Source organism: Pelecanus crispus, chromosome 8, assembly GCF_030463565.1.
Source record: "Pelecanus crispus isolate bPelCri1 chromosome 8, bPelCri1.pri, whole genome shotgun sequence".
In the NCBI taxonomy this organism is placed as follows: domain Eukaryota; kingdom Metazoa; phylum Chordata; class Aves; order Pelecaniformes; family Pelecanidae; genus Pelecanus; species Pelecanus crispus.
Window position 1 is genome coordinate 41,621,144 of NC_134650.1, and position 21,641 is coordinate 41,642,784.

A 21,641-nucleotide genomic window follows, 5' to 3' on the forward strand; every position below is an offset into this window, starting at 1 on the left:
CATTGGAACAGGCTGCCCGGAGAGGTGGGGGGAGTCCCCAGCCCTGGAGGTGTTCAAAAACCGGGCAGACGTGGCACTTTGGGGCATGGTTTAGTGGGCATGGTGGTGTTGGGTTGATGGTTGGGCTGATGATCTTAGAGGTCCTGTCCAACCTTAGTGATTCCTAGTTTTTACTTTCATCAAAAATAATCCAGCCACCAAGCCAGGAAACATGAAATTAATTATTACGCTTCCCTTAATTGTTTTAGTGGTAGACTTGGTGGTGTTAGGTTAATGGCTGGACTCGGTGATCTTAGAGGTCTTTTCCAACCCAAACCAATCTATGATTCTATGAGTAAAAACTCCGCGACTCGCGCAAACCCCACCAGACCGAGGGCGAGGCCGCCGCCCACCCCCGCGGGCCGAGGCGCCCCCGCCCCGCCCCGCCCCGCCGGACTACACTTCCCATGGTGCCCCGGGCCGCCCCGCCGCCTCATTGGGCCGGCCGGCCGGAAGGGGCGGGGTGGCGCGCGCCCGCTGGCTGGCGGCGGCAGTGCGGGGCTGCGCGGGGCGCCCGTCCCAATGGCGGCGCTGAAGTACGCGGGGCTGGAGGACACGGACAGCGAGGAGGAGCTGCCGCCGGGCTGGGAGGAGCGCACCACCAAGGACGGCTGGGTTTACTACGCGAAGTAAGGGAGGGGGGCGAGCACGCCCGGAGCCCTCTAGCCACCCGCCTCTGCGCCCTGGGGCAGCTTCCGCGGAGCCGCCGCTGCTGTCCCCTCAGCGCGGGCGGGGCGGGGGGGGGCAGGAGCCGCCATTTCCCGCCCTTCACCGCAGGGGCGAGCTGCCGCCGCCGGGCGGCTGGGGCCGGAGCCGGGCTTGGTGGCGGGACCGGTCTCCGTGTGGCCCGGGTTCCGCCTGCGGTGCCCTCCTGAGCCCTGGGCGCGTCGAGCGTGGGCTGGGCCGGGCTGGGCCTCCCCGGCGCCGGCCTCCCCGCGCTGAGCCCCCGGGTGTCCAAGGGGAGCGGGCGGTGGCTCCGTGCCGCGCTGCCCGCCGCCGGGCAGAGCCCGGAGCCGCAGCCTCCCGCCCCGAGCGGCAGTGATGCCGGAGCGGCCCTGGACACGCCTGGGTGTGGGAGAGAGCTGTCACACGGCTGTTGCAGGACACCTCCCGCTTCTGTGGGCAGTCTTCGAACATACGGGCAGTGAGCGTTGCACAATCTTGTAGTTTTCTTAGTTTTCCTCCTTGTAGGACTACAGAAGAAGCGGGTACCATGGAAGTTAAAAGTTATAAATGCTGTCCCTCAGCTCTTCATTCAGTATACGAGAGCTTTGACGAGAGATAAAAATTTGCATTTGGCACCACCTGCTTGTGCCACTCCGCAAATGATTGCGTCGTCACCGGTTACAAAAGGGGATGTGCTACAGAGCTAACTTACTTAGTGGAATATATGTTTATGTATTTTCTCCTCTCTTGCGGTTTCTGTAACCGCGCTGATCTTGGGCTATGTCTCAGTCTGTTTAAAGCTGCAAGATTTATTCACTTCCACAAGAAGGGGGAAAAGTATAGTGCATTCTCACCTGTGGTGAGTTGGCATCTTCCTTCCAAATTCTGCTTTACAAACACTGGACAGAATGCTTTAGTTTATCTGCACTTGGTTTATAAACACTGTAATTTCTCTCTAGATGTTTTGTTTTTCTTAGGTCAATTTTCTGTGTATTTCCTTTGACTTCAAAAGCTCTTTCAAAAAGGAATCACTTGTGAAAGTAGCAAACCTATAAAGTCGTAAGATATTACTGAGAGTAGTTTTTACACAAACAATTAATGGAATAGTTCTGGTTTTTAACTGTTGTGAAACTGAACTAATTCCATTTAATTTAATGACATTAATATATCTTTACTAGCTGAAAATCTTGCCCAGTGTGTCTAAAAATATGTGACATGAAGAGGTGTTACACTATTGCTACCTTTGACATAAGCTCTATATCTGTGATACCTCTGCATATTCTGGAAGTTTGTTTTTAAACCTTATCAACAATATGAACTTAGCAGGAATAGGGTTACTTTGGTTTAAGAGCTTTAAAGGTCTTTGTGTTGAGTCAGGTATGAACACCGTAAGTTAGCAAAACTCGGTGGGCGTGCATTTATTTGTCAAGCTATGGTAATTTAGTTGCCTATCTTGCATCGGACAGGAGTAACTCAGGATCTTGTATCTTTAGCATATGAGTGTCCTGAAGTTCAAGTGTGACTGCAGGTCACACAGATGTACTTATTTAGTCTCAGACCACCAGCTGTGTCTTGTAATATAGTATGCTGTCACTGTAGGCTAACTGCATGATTATTATAAGAAGGAAAAGTTGCTTATGTTGTGTGTAAATTGCTGTTGGTACTAGATCTGTAGTTTAGTCATTATTTGTGTATATTATTCAATAATGTTGTCAGTCTTTATTTCATACTTGGGCAGCTGTCAGTTTGGATGCTCTTTCAAGTAATCCCTGCCTGACTTTTAATATGAAAACTTGGTTATTATCTTTTATTAAATATTTTAAAATAAGATTTTAATATCCAACCTGATTTCAGCACTTTTAAGACCTTGTTTATCTGTACATCACTTTGCTTACTAGTCTGTAGTGCAGAAAACCTTATGATGAGTATATGAATTCTGTTATAGTGATTTAAGTTAACAAAATCTCTGAATTAGAAGAAATGTGATACCATTATCACTTGTATTAAATAAATAGTCTGCTAGTCAAGGCCTTTGGATGAACTTATTTGTCTAAAGCTGCAACTGCTCGTGTAGAAATCCAGACTTATTTACCTTACCACCAGATCACCATCTTTGAGACATTTTCTGAGTCTGTTAATGTTATTCTTTAATGACTTTTGGGTTTTCTTTCTTCTCATTGTAAGCAACAAACGTAGATTGGAAGTTAAACATGTATTTGAATTTTTACAGACTTCTATGCTCTCTGGTTAGTTACTTCAGAACCGTGGCGGTATGGGAGCCTGATAACTTCTAACAGCAGCTTTGACCTTTCTTAAACAAGGGATTGACGTGTTTCTTTTTTTGTGAAAGACAAGCCATTTTCTGAACTATATTTTTTTAAAAAAGTAGTTAAACTGTATTTACTGTATGAAAAAAAATTTTGGATTACATAGAAAAATTATTATGTAATTTTTAAAAAATCTTAAACTTTCATTTTCCTACAGCCACCTGGAAGAAAAAACACAGTGGGAACATCCTAAGTCTGGGAAGAGGAAACGTGTTGCAGGAGGTTTGTGTTAAGCTTTTGTAATGAAATGAAATTATGTTACAAACGTCACTTGGAGTTTGTGCAAGAACTAGATCTCATTTTGATCTTCAAGTTGACACTAATCACCTAGGCAAACTGAGCTTGCAAAATACAGCTGATTTCAGTGGGGTTTTACCTACATGATTGTGTCTGTGTAGAGTGATCACTTTGCATTATTATGGCTTTATTGTATTGCTCCATAAAGCCAAAGTACTAATTCCAGGATAAAGGGATTGTTTTGCTGTGGCTTGTAAAGCGTATAGTCAAGTGCTGGAATTCTCTGATTCAGTTCTGATATCCTGGTGTCAATCAGATCATATTTATAGTTGGATTATATTTTTCAAAGAATATATATGTTCAAAGAATATCCCTGGCACAGAAGGAAGTCCCATTAGTTTTGATTTTACTTGTTTTCCCTCACCCAATTGAATGTTTGTGCCAGAACAGAAGACACACAATGTTGCAGGACATTTCCCAAGGTATATGACTTCCTCAGGACCTTGGATCAGTGCCTTAAATTAGATTTTCCCAGAAGCTTCTATATGGCATACCTAGGGATACTATACTGTTGGCAAGTTTTATTTCCTTTGGCATTGGTAATGTGACTTTAACTGGAGTGTTTTCAGTAGATTTTGAGCTGATTGAATTATAATTGCATACTTTCCAGCTAGGATTAGAAATACTGGGAATGCTATCTGTTAAGTACTTCTGTAGGGTCTTCTATATATGAATTTGTTTTGTGAAGATTTGTCATTTTTGTTCTTTCATCTGTCCTTCCAACTTTGATTTAATGTATCCCATACCCACTTGAGGGTTATGATCTTCCAACCTTTGGTATGTGTTACGTGTAACTTTTCCTACACTTAGTTCAATGGTTTTGCTAAACTGTGTGCAGTATAGACACGTATATGTACTAGGAAGCATGCTTCCATTTTGCTGGTTTGTGCTATAACATGAAATAATCTTTATAAAGAATTTTTAGATTATACTTCATATGCTAATCCTTACAGTTGTACCAGATCTCCTGTATATTGTACTCTTATTAGAGAGTATTTGAGTGTGATTAGGGAAGCAATCCTTCTTTCAAGTTCCAATATTCAAGTGCAGCAGGTAGCTGCACTACCTATGGAAATAATGCAGAATTTTGCCACATCTGTCTGAGAATTCACTTAAACTTCAAATCTGAGTGTACTCTACTGCCTGCAAAAAGATAATGTTTTATGTGTTTCCTAGGTCTACCGTATGGATGGGAGCAGGAGACTGATGAAAACGGACAAGTCTATTTTGTAGAGTAAGTATGTCAAAATGTAGAATACGGACAAGTAGGACAACTGTGTTTCTTGTTGGGTAGCCTTTTTGAGTTACGATACTGTGACGGTATCAGCTGGAAAGACAAAGAAATTAATAAGTACAACTTCAGAATCCATATGCAGATATTACAGCGGTAGCGGTGTCTAAACACACATTTCTGGTTTTCTGAATTCTTCCATGTACACAGAAATACTAGCTTGGGTGGCAGATGGAAGTGACTTGCATAGCCACATCTCAAAATGTGAGCTGACTCTCGGGCAATGTTTATGTAGGCTGATTTTATTTGTATACCTTTATGGATAAACTCTGTATATATAACTTTAAAAACATATTCAGAACTTCATGGCTGTTGTTAACATTGCAGTAGTGCTTTAAACATACAAGATGAAACCAAAATTGCTGCAGCTCTGACTCGCTTGCAATCTAAAGCACAGAAAGAGAAGAGGACAGGGAATGAGCTAGCAAAGTTTTTTAGAAAGGTAAGGGAGGATGAAGTTCACAGAAGCAAAAAGAGATTTCCTTTTGTATCTTTTCAATGGCAAGGTTAAAATGGGGTAGTTATCTTAAATTTACTTGGCAGAATGAAGAATATTCACAGGACAAAATAGTAGGTGTAGCCTCGCTGTCCTATAATTAAGGGTTGAAGACTGAAAGTTGTTGCTTAGTGTCTTTCCGATCATTGTCTGAAGAAAACTAAAACTCCATTTTAGAAAGGTGAGGCTGACCCAAATTGTGCCATTTGCTGAGCTGATGTGAAGCTATTTGTTTTCAGTTGTTTGAGAAAAAAATACTGAGCTACATTTCTCACCGGTATATTGTTTCAAGGGAGTAGTGTAGGCCCCTTTTATAGAGCTCCTAAGAGAACATGATCTTCCCTAATATTTTTTTCCCTTGACAAAATTCTGCTTTCTATGTCACGGGTTCACATGAAGTTCACAACGGCATTGTGAAGTAAGTGAATACAATTAATAATGGACACTGTCACAATTAGAAAAATGATTGATAAAAATAATTGGGATCATTTTAACAAAACTGAAAAAAAAAATTTTTCTTTAAATAATCCAGTGGAATTGTACACAACAGTGGTTGAAATACATTTAAAATCTAAATGCAGAGTACAGAAGGGTCAAAGCAGTTGAATTTTTGTGTTTTTGCAGCCACATAAACAAAAGGACTACCTACCTTGACCCAAGACTGGCCTTTACAGTTGAAGATAATCCAGTAAAACCTACGACTAGACAAAAATATGATGGAAACAGTACTGCAATGGAAATACTCCAGGGTCGTGACTTGAGTGGAAAAGTGGTTATAGTCACAGGAGCAAATTCAGGAATAGGTAGGTTAACATTACACATAAGGTAAAATATGGCAATCTTTATCTTACAGGCTACTTTGACATCACTTGTTTTTTAAATATCTGTCTACTTTTGGTACTCAAACTTGGTTTGTGTTATGTCTGTATAAAACCTCTAGTTAGAAAACTTTTTTCAGGTTTGTGTACTGCTTTTTAAAAAAGTGTGGAGAATTTGGAGCTTAGAGGAGAGCTACAGGAAAGGCAAGTCTGAAACAATTGATTTTTATCTAGAAAAATATTGACGGAGGCATTTTACATTATGTAAATGTATAAAGGATGGCTGTAAAAGTGAAGGGAAGTTTCTTTTCATGGTCTTGGTGGCTAGGACAAGGAGTAAGGTTTGTATGGCTGCAGGGGAGTTCAGATAAAGTATTCAGAAAAACTTTCTAATGGCAGCAAGTAAACTCAGGTAAAGGTTTTCCAAGGCGGCTGTGGAATTTTTATCTCTTAAGGTATTTTCAACTTGTGTCAGAATGTCATATTTGATGCTTCTTTAGGGCAAAAAAAATGTTTATGACCTTTTGAAATCCCTGTTAGTTGTATTTTCTAGCAGGTTCATAAATCCTTTTAGGCACTCAGCTTGTTTAGCTATCTGTTACATAGTATTACTGCTATAGTGCGTGAGTATTTGAGAGATTCTAATTAGCTGCTTTTGTTTCATTTTATAATGAAGCTTTGGTGCTTAGGGGCTTTGCCTTTCTTCTCAGAAGACAGGATTTCTTCTCCAACTTAATTTGCTAGGCTGTTTGAAGTTTCACTCAGCAACCTGCACAGGATATGTCTTTTTCTGTGGCTTAAATTTGTGGAGGAGCCACAAATCTTAAAATACTGGTGTGGTTTGGTGTTAGATTTGAACTTTTTTGGTGAATGAGGGTATCTACCTAAATCCTAGATAACTATTAATCTTTTGTTCCTTTTTGTGGTTTGCATTTTTCTTTATGGTGGGATTACATCAATATTGAAAAAGTCCTTATGCAAATTATTTGGTGTCTTTTTTTAGTGCAGGATCTGGACTTAAATGCATTTATGAGGACATTGGAAAACCTTGAAGAAGTTCTGGAAAATGGGTTAATAGCCGGACTTATCGCTCTGAATTCTCTTGGTCTTTACCTCTTAATTATTTAACGGAGTGTTATCCCACAGGAGTCAGATGAAGAATTTGGAGCTTTGTTGTGGCTTGCAGTTGAGGCATTAACAGCACATGTCCTGCTGCCATTGCATGATATGCTACCTATAGATTGGTACTGCAGTTGGGGCAGCAAGTGTTGTACTTACCTGTCTCAATGAGGAATTTGTGTTTTCTAGTAAGGTTTACATTCCAGATTCTTGGTACAGCATACCTTTACGTTGCATCCAGCAGCAGAGTTTGCTTTGTATGCAACTGTGCAGTCTCAGAACACTTAAGAATTACCTGGACTCAAATCATTTGCAGGAGAAGAGCTACCATTTGGACTTGCTGAATGAGCTGAAAGTGTTTCATATTCAGCAAAAGATTAATCCAACGTGTATGATGCTTTTGTCAACATTTTTTTTTTCTCCTGTTTCTCCCTTAGTTTATAATCTGGATTGATCACAAGTGAGCATATCCTTGCACCAGATCTTCTTTGCTTGTGACATATATGCATAGATATATATACACATACATGTATATCCTTTCTTGACTTCTTTTAGTAGGTGAGGGCAGGATATCACCCCTGGTCAGAAGCATACCAAGAAGAGTGGGAGCATTAGTGAAATAAGCTTTGGGCTCATGCTGTTATATGAGGTTAGGACATAGGGAGTCCAAAACTATGAAGGCGATGTAGCAGATACATGATTAAGGTGGTGTTATGGCCTATGTAACTCAAACCTCTTGCATACCGTGTTGCATTTAACATTGCTGTAGTCTTGGGCTTTCTGTCCGATACTACTTACCAATTGCCATGAAGCATAGATTAAGGAGAAAGCCGTTCTAGGGTTTACACTTGTGTAATCTGTGTTCTTTTTTCCTAGCTCTAAGGGCTTCTGAGAGAGGATATAATCTGAGCTGGGCTTGTGCTGGTTATGAGTTCTGATTGACCTGTTTGCTGGAGAAGAACAAGGTTCAGACTCCTTGGTGGTGTGTGAAAGGAACACTTCCTCTTTGGGGTTGGCTAATAGTATTCTTGCCCAATTAATTTGGACATAATTGGCAGAATTTGAAGTTTTCTTGAAACTCTTATTGTCTGAGTCTTTAAAATGTTAGGAATATGGACTGTAAGAATTTCCTATATTACATACCTACTTTCTTAACTTAGTCCTTAAAATTGCTGCAAAAAGTGTGTGGGGAAAAAAGTACTAAAAAAATAGATTTATAAACACTTCATTAGTTTTCATTAGCAACTTGGAAAAGGTTAATGAATTATTCTGTTCTTACAGTATAAAGAGATCATAGCAGATCAAGGGTTATTAGTGATATGTTTTCTTGGTTTTTTATTTTGGAAGCTTTTTCTTCTGACCGTGCAGTCCAAATATTCTTTGGATTTTTTTCTTACCTATTTTTTAAGCTCAATCAAAATTTTAGTCTGACCATCACATTAGAAGTTGAGGTAACTTTTGGTCGTGGTAAAGCTGGTGTAGTAAAAAGAACTAAGACTGGCTTAGTGAATGGTTTAGTCTTGTTGCATCAATCCTTCTGGTTTTAAAAATGTATTGTACTATGTACATTTAAACATGAGTAGTGTAAATTGTCAGTTTGTTCTTTCAGAGTCAGTAAGAATTATTCTACTGCGAGGAATTAAAGATAGCATGCAATTTTGTGTGTGCATTGTTTTTTTTTGTTTTAAAGGTCTCAACTAGGCTACAGAGGAAATACTTCCCTGGCATGCTTCTTGTATGAATAAAGTCATACTTCCTAATTTTTCCACTAGAGGGCTGTGTTGCTCTTTGAAAATACCAAACAAAAGAGACTTGGTGCTTTTTCCTGGTTTTGGTAAATGCTCCGGTAATTTTGTTGTTTGTGTTCTTAATTATTAGGGCGAGAATCCGAAATTTTAAAAAGCATGTCAGCTGTTCATCTAGGTTTAATTTTATAAAAAGATATGGTATTTTCAGCTACAGCTGTAAGCAATATCCTCAAATCAAACAATTTTTTTTTTAAAAAGAGTGTTACTTGATTTTAATATCAGGGAGACAGTTGTGTAGCTAATATGATTTTTCTATGACTTGTATAAGTATTACTCTCTGGCTTTAAGATTCATATAGCTATATGACCTTGAAACTACATGTTCTATTTTCTGTATTGGGTGCAGTTGCATCTAACCTATTGTGACTGCTAAAGTATGCATGAGTAGTGAAATGTAAGTAGTGTTGCAGTATATTATGGAAGAGCAAAATGTGTACATTCTGTGCAGTAAGGCAGATTCCACAAAGTAGGGTTTTTCTTAATGCTTTTCCAACATTTTATCACAAAACTATATTGATAATCACAACCAAATTGCTCAAACTGCAATTCTAATTTTTCTGCTATATGAAGGTCAAAACAAATCTGTTAATTGCTTTTGTAAGGGTAGCCCAGAACAAGCACAAATTATCTCAAGAAAATGAAAACCAGTTTTGGCTTTGAGCAGCTTGATTTTTTTCAAATACTGAAGAAAATCCAGAAGCTTCAGTCATAATGTGGCTTGCTATATTGCTTTTCTTGATTATGTTTTACCAGAGTAAAGCATGTAATTTTATAATTGTGGAAATGTTTTAGATTATTTCTTCAAAATAATTGTCAGTTAGTGTTTGGTTAAATGGAATTCTCTCTTTTTTTTTTTTTTTTTTTTTTCTGGCGCTTCTATGCTGTGCGATGTGAAGAGGCCTTAGCCAGGAGAAGGGTTGTGTATTAGGTACTATTAATCAGTGCTTAACAGATGAGTCACTGCTCCAGTGAGCTTTTGGTTTGCATATACTTTTGGTGTAAGAAGTTACTGTATTTCTTTTATTTCTTGTTCAGAACTTCAGTATCAGCAACTTTTGTCATACTGATACAAGAGGTTGGGGGATGTGCTTATGAGTTATCTCAATTAAACATCTGCTTTATGATTTAAAAAGTAGTTTTGAATAACTGGCCCTTTAATTTATAAATCATAAAGGGAAGTTTTTCTGTTGTATTTCCTTTGTCTTGTAGCTTTTTTTCCCCTCCTGATTACTCTATTGGTGTATTATGTTTTAAGTGTGGAAAGCTAGCTTTACATAGTTGATAGTAAAAAATGGTTATTGCAAAACTTGTGCAAATTAGACCGTAGCATATCACTTAGGTTTTTAAACTCTAGAAGTCTGGTTAAGTTACAGCTAAAAATCATTAGTAAAATTTAGCAGGAGATGACATGTTTTATTAGAACATGTTTTTACAAACAAAGGAAATGCAAAGCAACCTACTTTTTTGCTCTTAATTACTAAAATATAGTTAGCAGTTATATTCTTTCATTCTTTATGAATTGATTTATGCTGCACCCATGGCTGATTGGCATCCCCTTAAACAAATGTAGCCAATACTTGAGGATCAGGTATATGAAATCGGGGGAAGAGATATAAAGCTAAAACTCTGGTTTGAGTGTAACTATCAGAATAGAGCCTATGCAGCTTTTGAAATGCATTGTATATTTAATGAGCTGTATTCCCAGTATCAAATGTCATAGTTAATCGCAGTGAGGGTTTGTATATATACACAAACATAACTGAACATTGTGAAACTGTAGAAGGTAACATTTTGACAATGGGTAACTTAATAATTTACTTAGTATTAATCATCATGGTAACATGTAGATGATTAGATTTTGTTCACACATGGTGGTGCTTTTGTGATAAATACAAATTAGGTAGCTCTGCAATTTATCATGTGCATTTCACTGTATCACCTGCACCTAATTCAGAAATCTCTCTCATATGGGACATTATTTGAACACTTTACATCTGTGAGCAATGTAGAATGGCTACCCTTCTTAAATTAGTGTGCTCCTAAAATACTAGAAACTTTTCTGTCTCCCTTACTGGAAAAAAACAATGAAGTTTCAGTGGCCTGGGATGTGGGATCAACTGTGTAATTCTGGGACCAATAGCATCTAATATCTGATATTGTCAGAGTGGAAATAGAACTTCAAACTGTTGGAAAGCTAGGAATCTTTCTTTTCAGTAAGCATACAGTGCTTACATTAATTCAGAAACATCCCAAGATACTTGTTTTTCTGTCATCATATTATTGTATTTTAAAAAAAAAAAAGTTCTTTTCGGTAGCTTTTTACTTTTTGCTGTTTAGCAAAGGAGTATAAAAATAAATAAACCTGTACATAAATGATACGATACACATGGCCAGACTGCTGTGCTACGACTGTGTGCTTTTGTACTCCATACTGGCAGAAGCTAATGAAAGTTTGTTTTATTGGGGGAGTGACGTATTGCATAGCTTCAGAAATTCTGAATTCCTGATTTCTGAGCTATTGTTTCTGTATGTCATGTAGTAGGGTTTGAGTACTTCCTATATGAGTGTTGTTATGAATCTTTCTTGTAGTTAAAAAGCAGAATCTACCTTCAGAGCCTTGATAGAGGCAGGTGTGGTTAACCTTTGTTGCATTTCTTATGCCAATTGAGGTATAGCTACCTGAGTAATGGCTATTTAAGCTACTACCTGTAAGAGGAGCAAAATTAAACTTCTAAAAATTCTCTAAATTTCTTGTGAAGATCACTTAAGGTCTCTAATAGATGCTGGCTAGCTTTCACCACTGTGCCTTAAATCTATTGGCAATGGAGAGATATGAAAAGTGTGATGAAAAAGAACACCTTTACTTCTTAAGAAATCAAAAATTGACTGCTCTGTACCTGCAGAGAAGAGAATTTTGTGACTATGGGGAACTATTCTAGTTGCAGAAGTTACTGAGATTATTTGTGGGTGACATAGCATTTTTACTGAGGCTGGCTTTATCGGCCTTCACAAAGAAGGTAACATTTGCTGAATCCTAATTAGACCAGTGAATAGTCTCATTTAAGTCAAACTCGGATCATACGGGAGGAATAAAACTGACTCTTACAAATACCATTGAGAACTCTCATTTTAATAGTATTAGTCTGACTGTCTTAAATATGTTCATTGTCTTTCACTGTATTGCATGGAGTTTGGTGGTCAAAACCCACAGATGTTTGTCTGAATCTGTCAGTAAGGAAGTGTTCAGCTCTATTTTTGAGCTAGATTGCAAATTTTCCTTGAAAAATGTGCCCATTTTTCTTTGAAAGCACAAAGTTTATTTTCTAATTTCTCTTGTCTGTTTCCAGATGAAATAGTATTTAAAGGTTATACAACTGGCAGGACTTCTACAAAGGAACTGCTTGAGATAGTCTTCTGTTTCAGATTCACTTTATGATTTTTTTGTATGGTTTTGGAATTTTTCTTATGCTGTAACACCTGAATTTTGTCAGCCTTGACAAAAATTGGTCTGTTTTTGTTGGATAGTTGTTTTGCATAAAACAATCTTTAAGAGAAAACACATCTGTCTGGTTTTGGTCTGTATTGTTGGTTTTCTCAATTCTATTCATATGTTAACTTTTCTTGAAGATTTCTAAGTGTAAACTTATTTTGTATGTTTTATTATGATGAATAAACAGCAAGGTGTTTGCTTTCCAGTAATTATCTATTATTTGCGTTCTGTTTTCATGTAAGAGCAGAAAAAAGGGATGCCACATGGGGGAGCAAGCCTGTGACAGTGCTTCTTGGATGGTCTTTTCCTACTGTCTAGATCTTTTCCTCAATTTAGTGTAAAGAGTTTGTCTGAGTCAAAATTAGTTTTCATAAATGCATGAATTCCTGCAGATTAATAAGCTGAAACTTCTGCCAGTTTTTGTTAAGAAGAATTTCTGTATGCAATTCTGTTGTACCTTGAAGGTGCAGAGAGAAGGGAAATACTGGGGTTTTGCTAAGGAGGTGCATCTTACATTCTCGTTAAACCAGCATAACTTGTGGTGAACGAACTATTGCAGCCTTTGCACGGTTGTATGTTTTCATGCTGGAAGTGTTTCACATGTGGAGAACTGAAGTGGATATTATTTATGGAGGTTTGGGTTCAAAGCTTATTGTGAGGCAGACAGAAAGATCAGCAATATATAACCTTGGATTATTTTTCTTGGCCAAGTCCTAGCTGTCCCTGAGATTATTTTCATGGGATACTTTTGTATTTATTGAGCTTTTAAAAGCATGAAAGAGTTGTTCCTTGATGTATATCTTAATTTTTTTGTGAATTCTAGGCTCCATGTATCGCATGTTTCATTATTACAAGCAGCCCAGTATATTAACAGAAAAGCACAGCTGGCTTGGGTGCAGCCAGTGTGTGTATGCTTTGCCCTGGTAGAATAAAATAAAATAAAATAACCTCTCATGAGAAAAATAAGTTACCCAATAAAAACATCATTTTGCAGATGTAACTTTTACAGCAGGGTCTTCTGTCAGCACAGTTGTGTTGTTTAGGGACTGTTTTCTTGCTATCCTTCGCTAGCAAAACAGTGGCAATGAAAGTTTGGTTTTAAGCCCTTTTAAAATGTGGGTGTGTGGGGAGGGTAAGGGCAAAAAATAATCACCCTTCAGCCTAATACAGTTTGGTATTGTATATGCAGCTATGTATTTTAGTTTCGTGTTGTGACTCTGGCTTCAACAGACTTATTTGTTCTCTTGGGGAAGACCTGCTTGCTTAATGAAGAATTTATGGGAAAATAATGCCAAATAATTAAAGGCTGAAGTTTTGAAGTCCTGTGATCCACGTGCTGTGGACCAGACTTGGCATGGACTGTCTTAAACCACATGAGTAGCCCTACCATGAAAATGTTGGTGTCTATAGAGAAGTTTTGTTGTTTGCTTCTTACTTAAACACACCTTAAAAACCAAACTTACACTTCGCTAATTCTTTTTCAGGTATTTCTTTGTGGAAGTCCAGAACTTTGTAACAGGCATGAATTTTGTTGTAACAGTGTTTTTGGGCAATGGGAGTACAGTGCTTTTCCAGGAGAGCCTGGATCTTGCAGGAAGTGTGTTTTTAGCCAGAGTACACTATCTGGGTAATTGGTGTAGAAAAGCATAGTTTATGGAGGGGAACGTGCCTGTGGGGTGGAACTTTTAACTCATTCTGTTGCGGAATGTTAGTAGCTGTCGGTCATGGATTAGTACTGATATATTTTGAACAATTAAAAAACTACTTAAAGCTATTATTTTCAAACTTTGAATAATGTTAATAGAAGAGGGTTCTCTTTAATTTACAGTGCTGTATTCTGAAAACTTACGGGAGGTCATAGGGATTGAGTTTTCCATGAGTGCCATCCCTCTGTTTTTACTCTGGCTTTAATATTGTGGAATATTAATATTGCTCTGCTTTACGTAAGGGTCCAGCTGTCTATTTGTTACATGTTGTAAATATTAAAAGGTCCTCTTGGACTTCTGTAATTTATTTTTCTTATTGAGTAAGCTGAAAATGGTGTCAGATGTGCGTACTGCTTTTTCATGTCCATTTTGATGAATCTATTTATTACTTCTGTAATGAGTAGTACACATGGTTGGTTAGCCAAGTTATTGAACTTCATCAACCTTGGCTGAAATTCACAATGCATGTGAAACTTGTTGTAACGTGTAAGAAATTACATCTGGGCTAAAAGGTTCAATAATGATTACTACTTGTAATGGGATCTTTTTGCAAAGGATGGGGTTGAGCTATATGGCTGCATTGTACTTTCTGGTACTCCTTTTACAGGGGAATAATGTATTTGTGCAACAGGAGCCTTCATATGTGGTACTTACTTTCTTGTCTGTTATCTTAAGAGTTAAAAAGACTTTTCAATGGGCCGCAACATAACTCGATGGCTTTTCTGTCTTTTGAAATATTTAATTTCACAAAGGTTTTTCTCATTATTTTATGCATATTTCATAGTCCAGAGATGAAAAGACCTTTTGCATGATTCAGTCTATCTCGCTGCAACACAAAACTTACTCTGTGCATCATCTTGTGTCTTCATGTTTTGAAAGCTAATTGTGTGGCAAGAGTTGTTTGAATAGTTTCAGCTGTACATTTGTATCCTTTTGGAATGCTTATTAGATATTGGGACAGAAGAGGTTGATAAATGTATAGGGTTTCCTAATGACAGTATTTTCTGAGACATCTAGTGACTTTTCTAGATACAGTGAACTCTAGTTACAGCCTGAAGATGTACATTAATAGACATGATGGTTTTGGCTTACAGCAGAAAATTTCTCAAATGACTATACCTATGCTAAGTAGTAGGGTCACAAGAAGAAAGGATTTCAGTATCTCGTGTCTGTTTCAAACTCCTCATACTTGATTGTGTCAAGGATTTATAAGGTTTTGAAACTCAAGTCTGAAATAGTAAATCCATACCAAGAAGGAAGTGAAAGGAGGCAGGTAAGAACTTGGGAAGATAAAGATCGAAATCCTGACCTGATTAACAGAAGTCTTGCTACTGACTTCAGAATTAGCGAGGCCAGAATTTTGCCTGAATCATAGAATAGGAATAGTACTGTGAGAAAGAAACTGATCTTAGATTTGTCCTGAAGTCTATGATATGTGAACCCTTCTAAAAGATGGCGTGTGACTCTAGGAAAATAAATGTCAAATGTCACATTCTTTTAGTAATTCTCAAGGGAAGACCATCAAAAACAAAAGCAGCTTTGTCTTCTGTGATGTGTGTGGGGTTTTTTTTTTTAATTGATGATATTTGCAGTTCTTAGTGTGTGGTCAATAACAGAACTAAGTCTTGTGCCTTCCTGTTGTTTTTATTTTTCTTCTGCGAGTGAAAGATTTTTCTGGTTTTTTGTTTCTTCTCCTTTTTCCATTTCTTCTATAGTATTTTCTTTTTAATATGTGAGATCTTTATAGGCTTCTGTTCAGCTATATAACCTCAGTTCTTCTGTTCCCATAATGTCTAGCTGCTTTTGATTTCTTTCTGTACTTCTACATGATGGCTTTTAGTACTTTACCTGTTGCTTCAGAAAGCTCCTTACAAACTGGCTGTCTTAAAATCTGAATAGTTTTGTAGTAATATGCTTTATGCTTCCTCTCCTTCATTTAAGTATAGTTAACTTGGTCACTGTTCCTAAGTTCCTATTCTCAATTAGTGTCTCCCTTATACTAAAAAAACTAGTGAAGTTAGGTTTTCTGGTTGTTATCATACTTTGTTGATAGTAATACTATCTGTGTGAACAACGAACTCTCACGGTTCAGTTTTGGATGTATTTAAATCTTTTGTATGCACTGTGACTTGAGGTTCAGAAAAAGTAGTGTTGCTTAAAAATTTTTCATTTTTCCCAGGTTATGTTATCTTTGTACAGGCTATGTTTGTTGCCTCCTCATTATTTATTCTTTATCCAAGCAGCTTTATTAGCACATTCTCTTTTATTAGCAACTCTCTAATTGAGTTTCCTTTATTTTTGATATCTAAACTCAATTTCATAAAGCTTGTGGGGCATTTTCCTCTTGTGATGATTAGTCAAAAAGCTGCCTTTGTGCAAAAATTTGCTGTTTGTTTAAAAGTTTGTGAGGAGGATCTCTAATTCTCCTCTAACACAACCAAATGGAAGAAAGCAATACTATATTGTGTATTCAGAGATCCAGGAACTGTGGGAGGTTCTGGTTATGTTCCTCTTCTGCCATTGGCAAGCATGAGCAGCATTTCTTGCTACTATACATTTGTACATTACAGACATTAACTATGCTACTTAAGGTTTTGAGAAATGTGTGATCAGTCTTATTTTACATATGGAGCAGCATATGGCTGCAGTAACTGACCTAAGTTTACAGATTATGTCCATGTCCATAGCCCAATTTAAAGTGGGAGTTGGATTGTTCTGTCACAGGATAAAAAGTACGCTCCTCTGAAAGCTATTCTAATTCTTTAGCAGGAGTAATTAAGATGTATTAAGAGTAGAAAACATGGCAACTAGAAATGTGTAAAGAAAGCTTTTCCAAAAAGTGCTTTATTTGTTTCAGTTTATGTCCAGCTGCAAGCAGTTGCTGAGGGGTATAAATCTTATTCTTGTTGAAGGATTTTTTAACTCTGAAGGTAAATCTGGACTATTTTGTGCCTTACTAAGATAGGCGATGAAGAGTACATAAAAATGTGCATGACCTACTTGGCAGCATGCTTTTGGCATCCTCAGTGAATGAAGATTGTGATCTGCGAGAAGATATGTTACTGTATCTGCTTCTGAATCTAATCTGTGGTCAAAGGAATAGACACCTAGACTTCCTGATTCTGTTCTTTGTATCTGGTACTTGAAATACTTGTCTCTTGCAAAACAAAAAGTTATGTATCTAGAATGTAAGGCAGGTATATGCTTCATAATGGTGTATGATGTAATTTGATGAATAAATATCACTTACTAGACTTTATACACGCAAACTAAGAGTTGGTCATTTAACTGGGGAACTTGTCATGGACAAGGCAGACTGAATATGGGATCAGGAACTGTACGCAGCCTGACTTCTGTGTGATCTTGAGTGAACTATTCAACACTAGATTCTGACTATCAATAGAAGTAATGCTTTTTACCTAATTCACAATGTTTCAAATTGCGACTCAAGATTTTAGAGTACAAAATCATCAAAAAACCAGCAGGTTTTAGAAAATGTTTAGTATGCTTGTTCACCTGGCAGTTTTTCATATTTTACAGAAGTAAAGTTTTGTAGGCATATGGATTTTTGGATTTAACATCTCCTTCCCCAAACTGGAAAGGTCTAACTTCTTGGAAGATGAACAAATATTGGTATTGAACATGCAGCTGTAATTGGTCATTTGCTTTAGATCGTTGTCATTGAGCTCTTGGCTGGGTTGCTGGTGTTCCAGCTGTTAGCAGATAGACCTTACGTGTAATCTAAAAAAATTGTAGATTAATTTTGGTGTGACAAGATGCATGATATGTTTTTATATGCTTCTTGAAAGTGCAGCAAAGAGGTCTTTTTTTTTTTTTTTTTTTTCCCATGGCCTTGTGTTATAATTTAATGACTTCTAATTCTTGCTTGTTTTCCATTCTCCTTGCTTTTGTGTATAGACACTTTTTGTTAATACTGTTCTTATTCTTCATCTTTTGTTTCAGAACTCCATCTCCTGCCTTACTTTGTATATCGGAACCACATGATGGATCATTTGAGTTACATAACAGCTTCCCATCTCCCTCTTTCCTTCGTAGTTTAAAGTACGCCCAAAAGGTTTGCCAGTTTTGAACCTTGGGAGGTTGGTACCCATCCTGAATACCATCTAATGCAGAAAAACTAGAATTTAAGGAGGTAACCTAGGACTTTATAAATTCCCAAACCTCCATGTCTTGTTACCTTGCCCTTTGCTAGCTGTCTCTTATCTGCTGTTTTTATTTGCTTGCGGAAAGAACAATGAACTGCATCTTCCCCGTATTCAGGTCTTTTCACAGGATCCTGAAATGACTCTTGTATTAAAATCTTCCTCTGCTGCTTACCTAAACAAATTGTCTTATCTCATGTTGCCCAAAGACAGAGGTGGGTAGTGACTGCCAGAAATCAAGTAGCGCTGTTTTAATTTTCGGTCTGCTCATCTATTCCTTTCCCCCATGATACAAACTGTGAGCTCTTTAGAACAAGACCTAGGTGTGTATGTTTGATTCTCTAAGACATCTTTTTTTGTAATGTCAATTGTGAGCTGTTCAGGACAGAACCTTGTTTTATTATTTATCTGTAAAATGTCTAGTGTACATTTTAAAACCTTTCACTGTTTGTGTAACTGATATAAATAAATATCAAGTTTCTTTTAAGAAAAAAATTTGGTCCAATTTATGTTGTAGTACTTTCTTGGTATCTTTACATAACACTGAGTATTTCCCATGAAATAACTTAGGGATTAAAGCTTGGAGGATCTAGCACTTTAGCTGACAGCACAGTATGTCTTTTAATTATTCTGCCTTGGATGAAGTATTCCTCTTTATTAAATTTACTTCTTTTATTAACATTGCACTGTTGTACTTGCCAAAAGGAGATTCAAAACATGCAACTAATTTTTTTGTTATGTTTAATTAGAGCTCAGCTCAGCAGTACAGAAACCTATGATACTGTTGGCTTACAGAAGAACAGAAGTGTACTTGAAAAGAAACTAGACAACCTCTGGCTTTTTTTTTTCTCCGTTTTTGCTTTGGTGGGAAAAGCTGTTGTGTTGCCTAAAGCTACTGCTAATGCAAAGAGCAGTTTTAGAGAAGGCGAGTTTGCCAACTGCATTTCTCTGAACTTGGAACTTTTTAAAAAAAATATCTGATTAAAAAAAAGCCTGAGAGAAAGTCAAAGATAAATTTTAAATTCTCTGGGCTTTTTTCTGGTCACTTGAGTAAGCTTGTCTAAGAAGGTATGTTAAAAATTGTAACAATAAGGGGGGGAAAAATAGCCGCAAAATTTTGGGGATGAGTTGAAAAAAAATATATATATATGCCCCTCAGAACAGCTTTCAAAACCTAGTTGATACTGAATATCTGATCAGACTTTTTATAAACCCAGTTATGAATGCTGTTACGCTGGCACTTTTCCAGAACACAAACACTTCAGGGGTGTGTGGATTAGCTAGAAACTGGAGTCTCTTCATTGTTGGCCTTTGATACTTGCTACTGATGTCAGGTAAATCCTTAATGATTTTTTTTTTGCGTGTGTGTGTGTGTGACTGTTTCAAGTTTTGTTGCCACCACTGCTCTTTAGCTTGCCTCAGCTTTGCTATAAAATAGCAATGAAGCTACAGCAGCTTGCACAAAAATGTTATTTATTTCCTTAATAATGTATTCAAGTAATGGTACTTACAAATAGACTGGCTTTATTTAAACAAATAAACAAAAAACCTGGTCACTTATCCCATAGTGACTAAACATTTGGGAATGATTACTTACTGGGAAATAGGGTGCCCTAAATGTCATGTCAAATCTGACTACTCAGGTCTGATCTAGATTTCCTTGAGATGCTGGTTTGATGTTGACTTACATTGCGGGCAGATTTATTGTTTTCTGCTACTCTAGACTTCAGTAAAATGTTTATTTTGGAAGTGTTTACTTTGCAATAAAAATAGCAGTAGTGTATTAACATAAGTGTAGTCTAACAAAATATTTTTTTATCCCTTATGAATATAAACATACGTAATTCTGAATAGAGTAATTTAGGGTTTTTACTAAAATTAGGAATATGAGTCACTAAAATGAGTTCTGCTCATTTTGAGACAATTTTTCTAACAAGTTTCTTTTAATATGTATATAAATCTTTTTGTTTGACTTGACTTGGTAATAATACATGTAGATTCACTTTAGGTGGAAAGGTTATTTTTGTCTAGAAAATGTGAAGTTGTGTGCCGAGTTGCTGTGTATCCAGATGCCTGTCTTTCCCCATGATATGTTATCTGTTACAAAGGAAAAATTATATGCAAACAGAAAAATAAACTCTCTAATAAGTTCTCCTTAAACATTAAATTATAAAGCTAAATGCTAAATTCTCATATATTTTTTTTAAATACAATAATTGATTTGTGTTAGGAAAGCTGGCTGACCTGCTTGCAAGAAGCCACACTGTCATTTTTAAAGACAATCAAAAGAGAATATGGATTTATTCTATGCTTGAAGAAATGCTGTGAATAAAAAGTTCAAAGAGAGTAATCTTCAGTTGCAGATGTGATGCTAAGATATGACTAGTTGTGTTAATTTCTGCAAATTATTTTAGTATTGGTAAAATGCAACTCTGATAATGTCTATTGGACTGATACAATACACTTTAAAAAAATATTCAGGAAAAATTTGTTTGGGATTTTGTAGGAGCATGATCCTGTTGTTTCGTAGATGAAGAAAGGCAAGATGAAACATGAAGGCTGAGACTTCCCCCCCACCCCAAAGGAGTGTATATTATTTAAACAGAGCTTTGGGGTTAGTTGAAATGGAAGATGCATGTCTCAATCCTTTTTGACTGGGATTTTTGGTTGCTGATGTACATCTAATGCAAGGAGTAAATATGAAAGAGAAACCTGGGATTTCACTGAAAATTCAGTTCTTATCACCAATTCTTCTTCTCTTCCCTTCACTCTAATCCCTGGCCACTGTTGATCTATTCAGGCCCCTAACAGGACCTGTTTGTATTTACATGACCTAGTAACTGGGCGGGGGGGGGGAGGAATCTTGATTGGGATGATCTGTGCAGTTCAGTATTAAATTTCAGTTTTGGTTCTGTCTCCCCTTATGTTTTAATAAGCTTCTTTAAGAATATCTAACTTATTTCAAAACCACAGTTTTTCAGGGTAGTCATCCCCACGTATTTTAGGGGCAGCCATTTAATGGTTGGTGGGAATTGCCTTTACACAACTAAAACAAGGTCTTATCATGGGACATGTGAAGTAGCTTGGCTCTGTGCTTAATGTGCTGCATCTCACAATAGGGTTCATTCCAGACTGGAACCCTTGGCTATTATTGCAATATTTATACTGGATAGTAGCACCTCTACAACATAAAGGATAGGAAATACGGGTTTGAATCTGCTGCTGGACTGTGCCTTTGGATAGCTGAGGCAATTATCAGTGTTAGGTTTTAAGAGCTGAAAGGGCTGAAGTCCAAGCTTTGTTCATGTCTTGTGTAATTGCATTTTAAGGTGAGTTGGTGGGCCTCTCTGGACAGTACAACTAGAGCAGATACAGATCTGACTGCAATTTTGTGGCCCTTAGTCACAGCATATTTGTAGTGT

The 21,641-nt window shown here is 37.3% G+C and overlaps 1 protein-coding gene across 1 annotated transcript in view; it reads left to right on the forward strand.

Annotated features, from left to right (window-relative positions):
• Positions 1 to 561: 561 nt before the first annotated feature.
• The window catches only part of WWOX (WW domain containing oxidoreductase), a 541,270-nt gene continuing 520,190 nt past the window's right edge, over positions 562 to 21,641 (forward strand). The window contains exons 1-4 of the mRNA XM_075715547.1: positions 562 to 668; positions 3,190 to 3,254; positions 4,506 to 4,563; positions 5,741 to 5,919. Of these exons, the coding sequence (XP_075571662.1) occupies positions 562 to 668; positions 3,190 to 3,254; positions 4,506 to 4,563; positions 5,741 to 5,919 (409 nt within the window). The remainder of the gene's footprint in view (positions 669 to 3,189; positions 3,255 to 4,505; positions 4,564 to 5,740; positions 5,920 to 21,641) is intronic.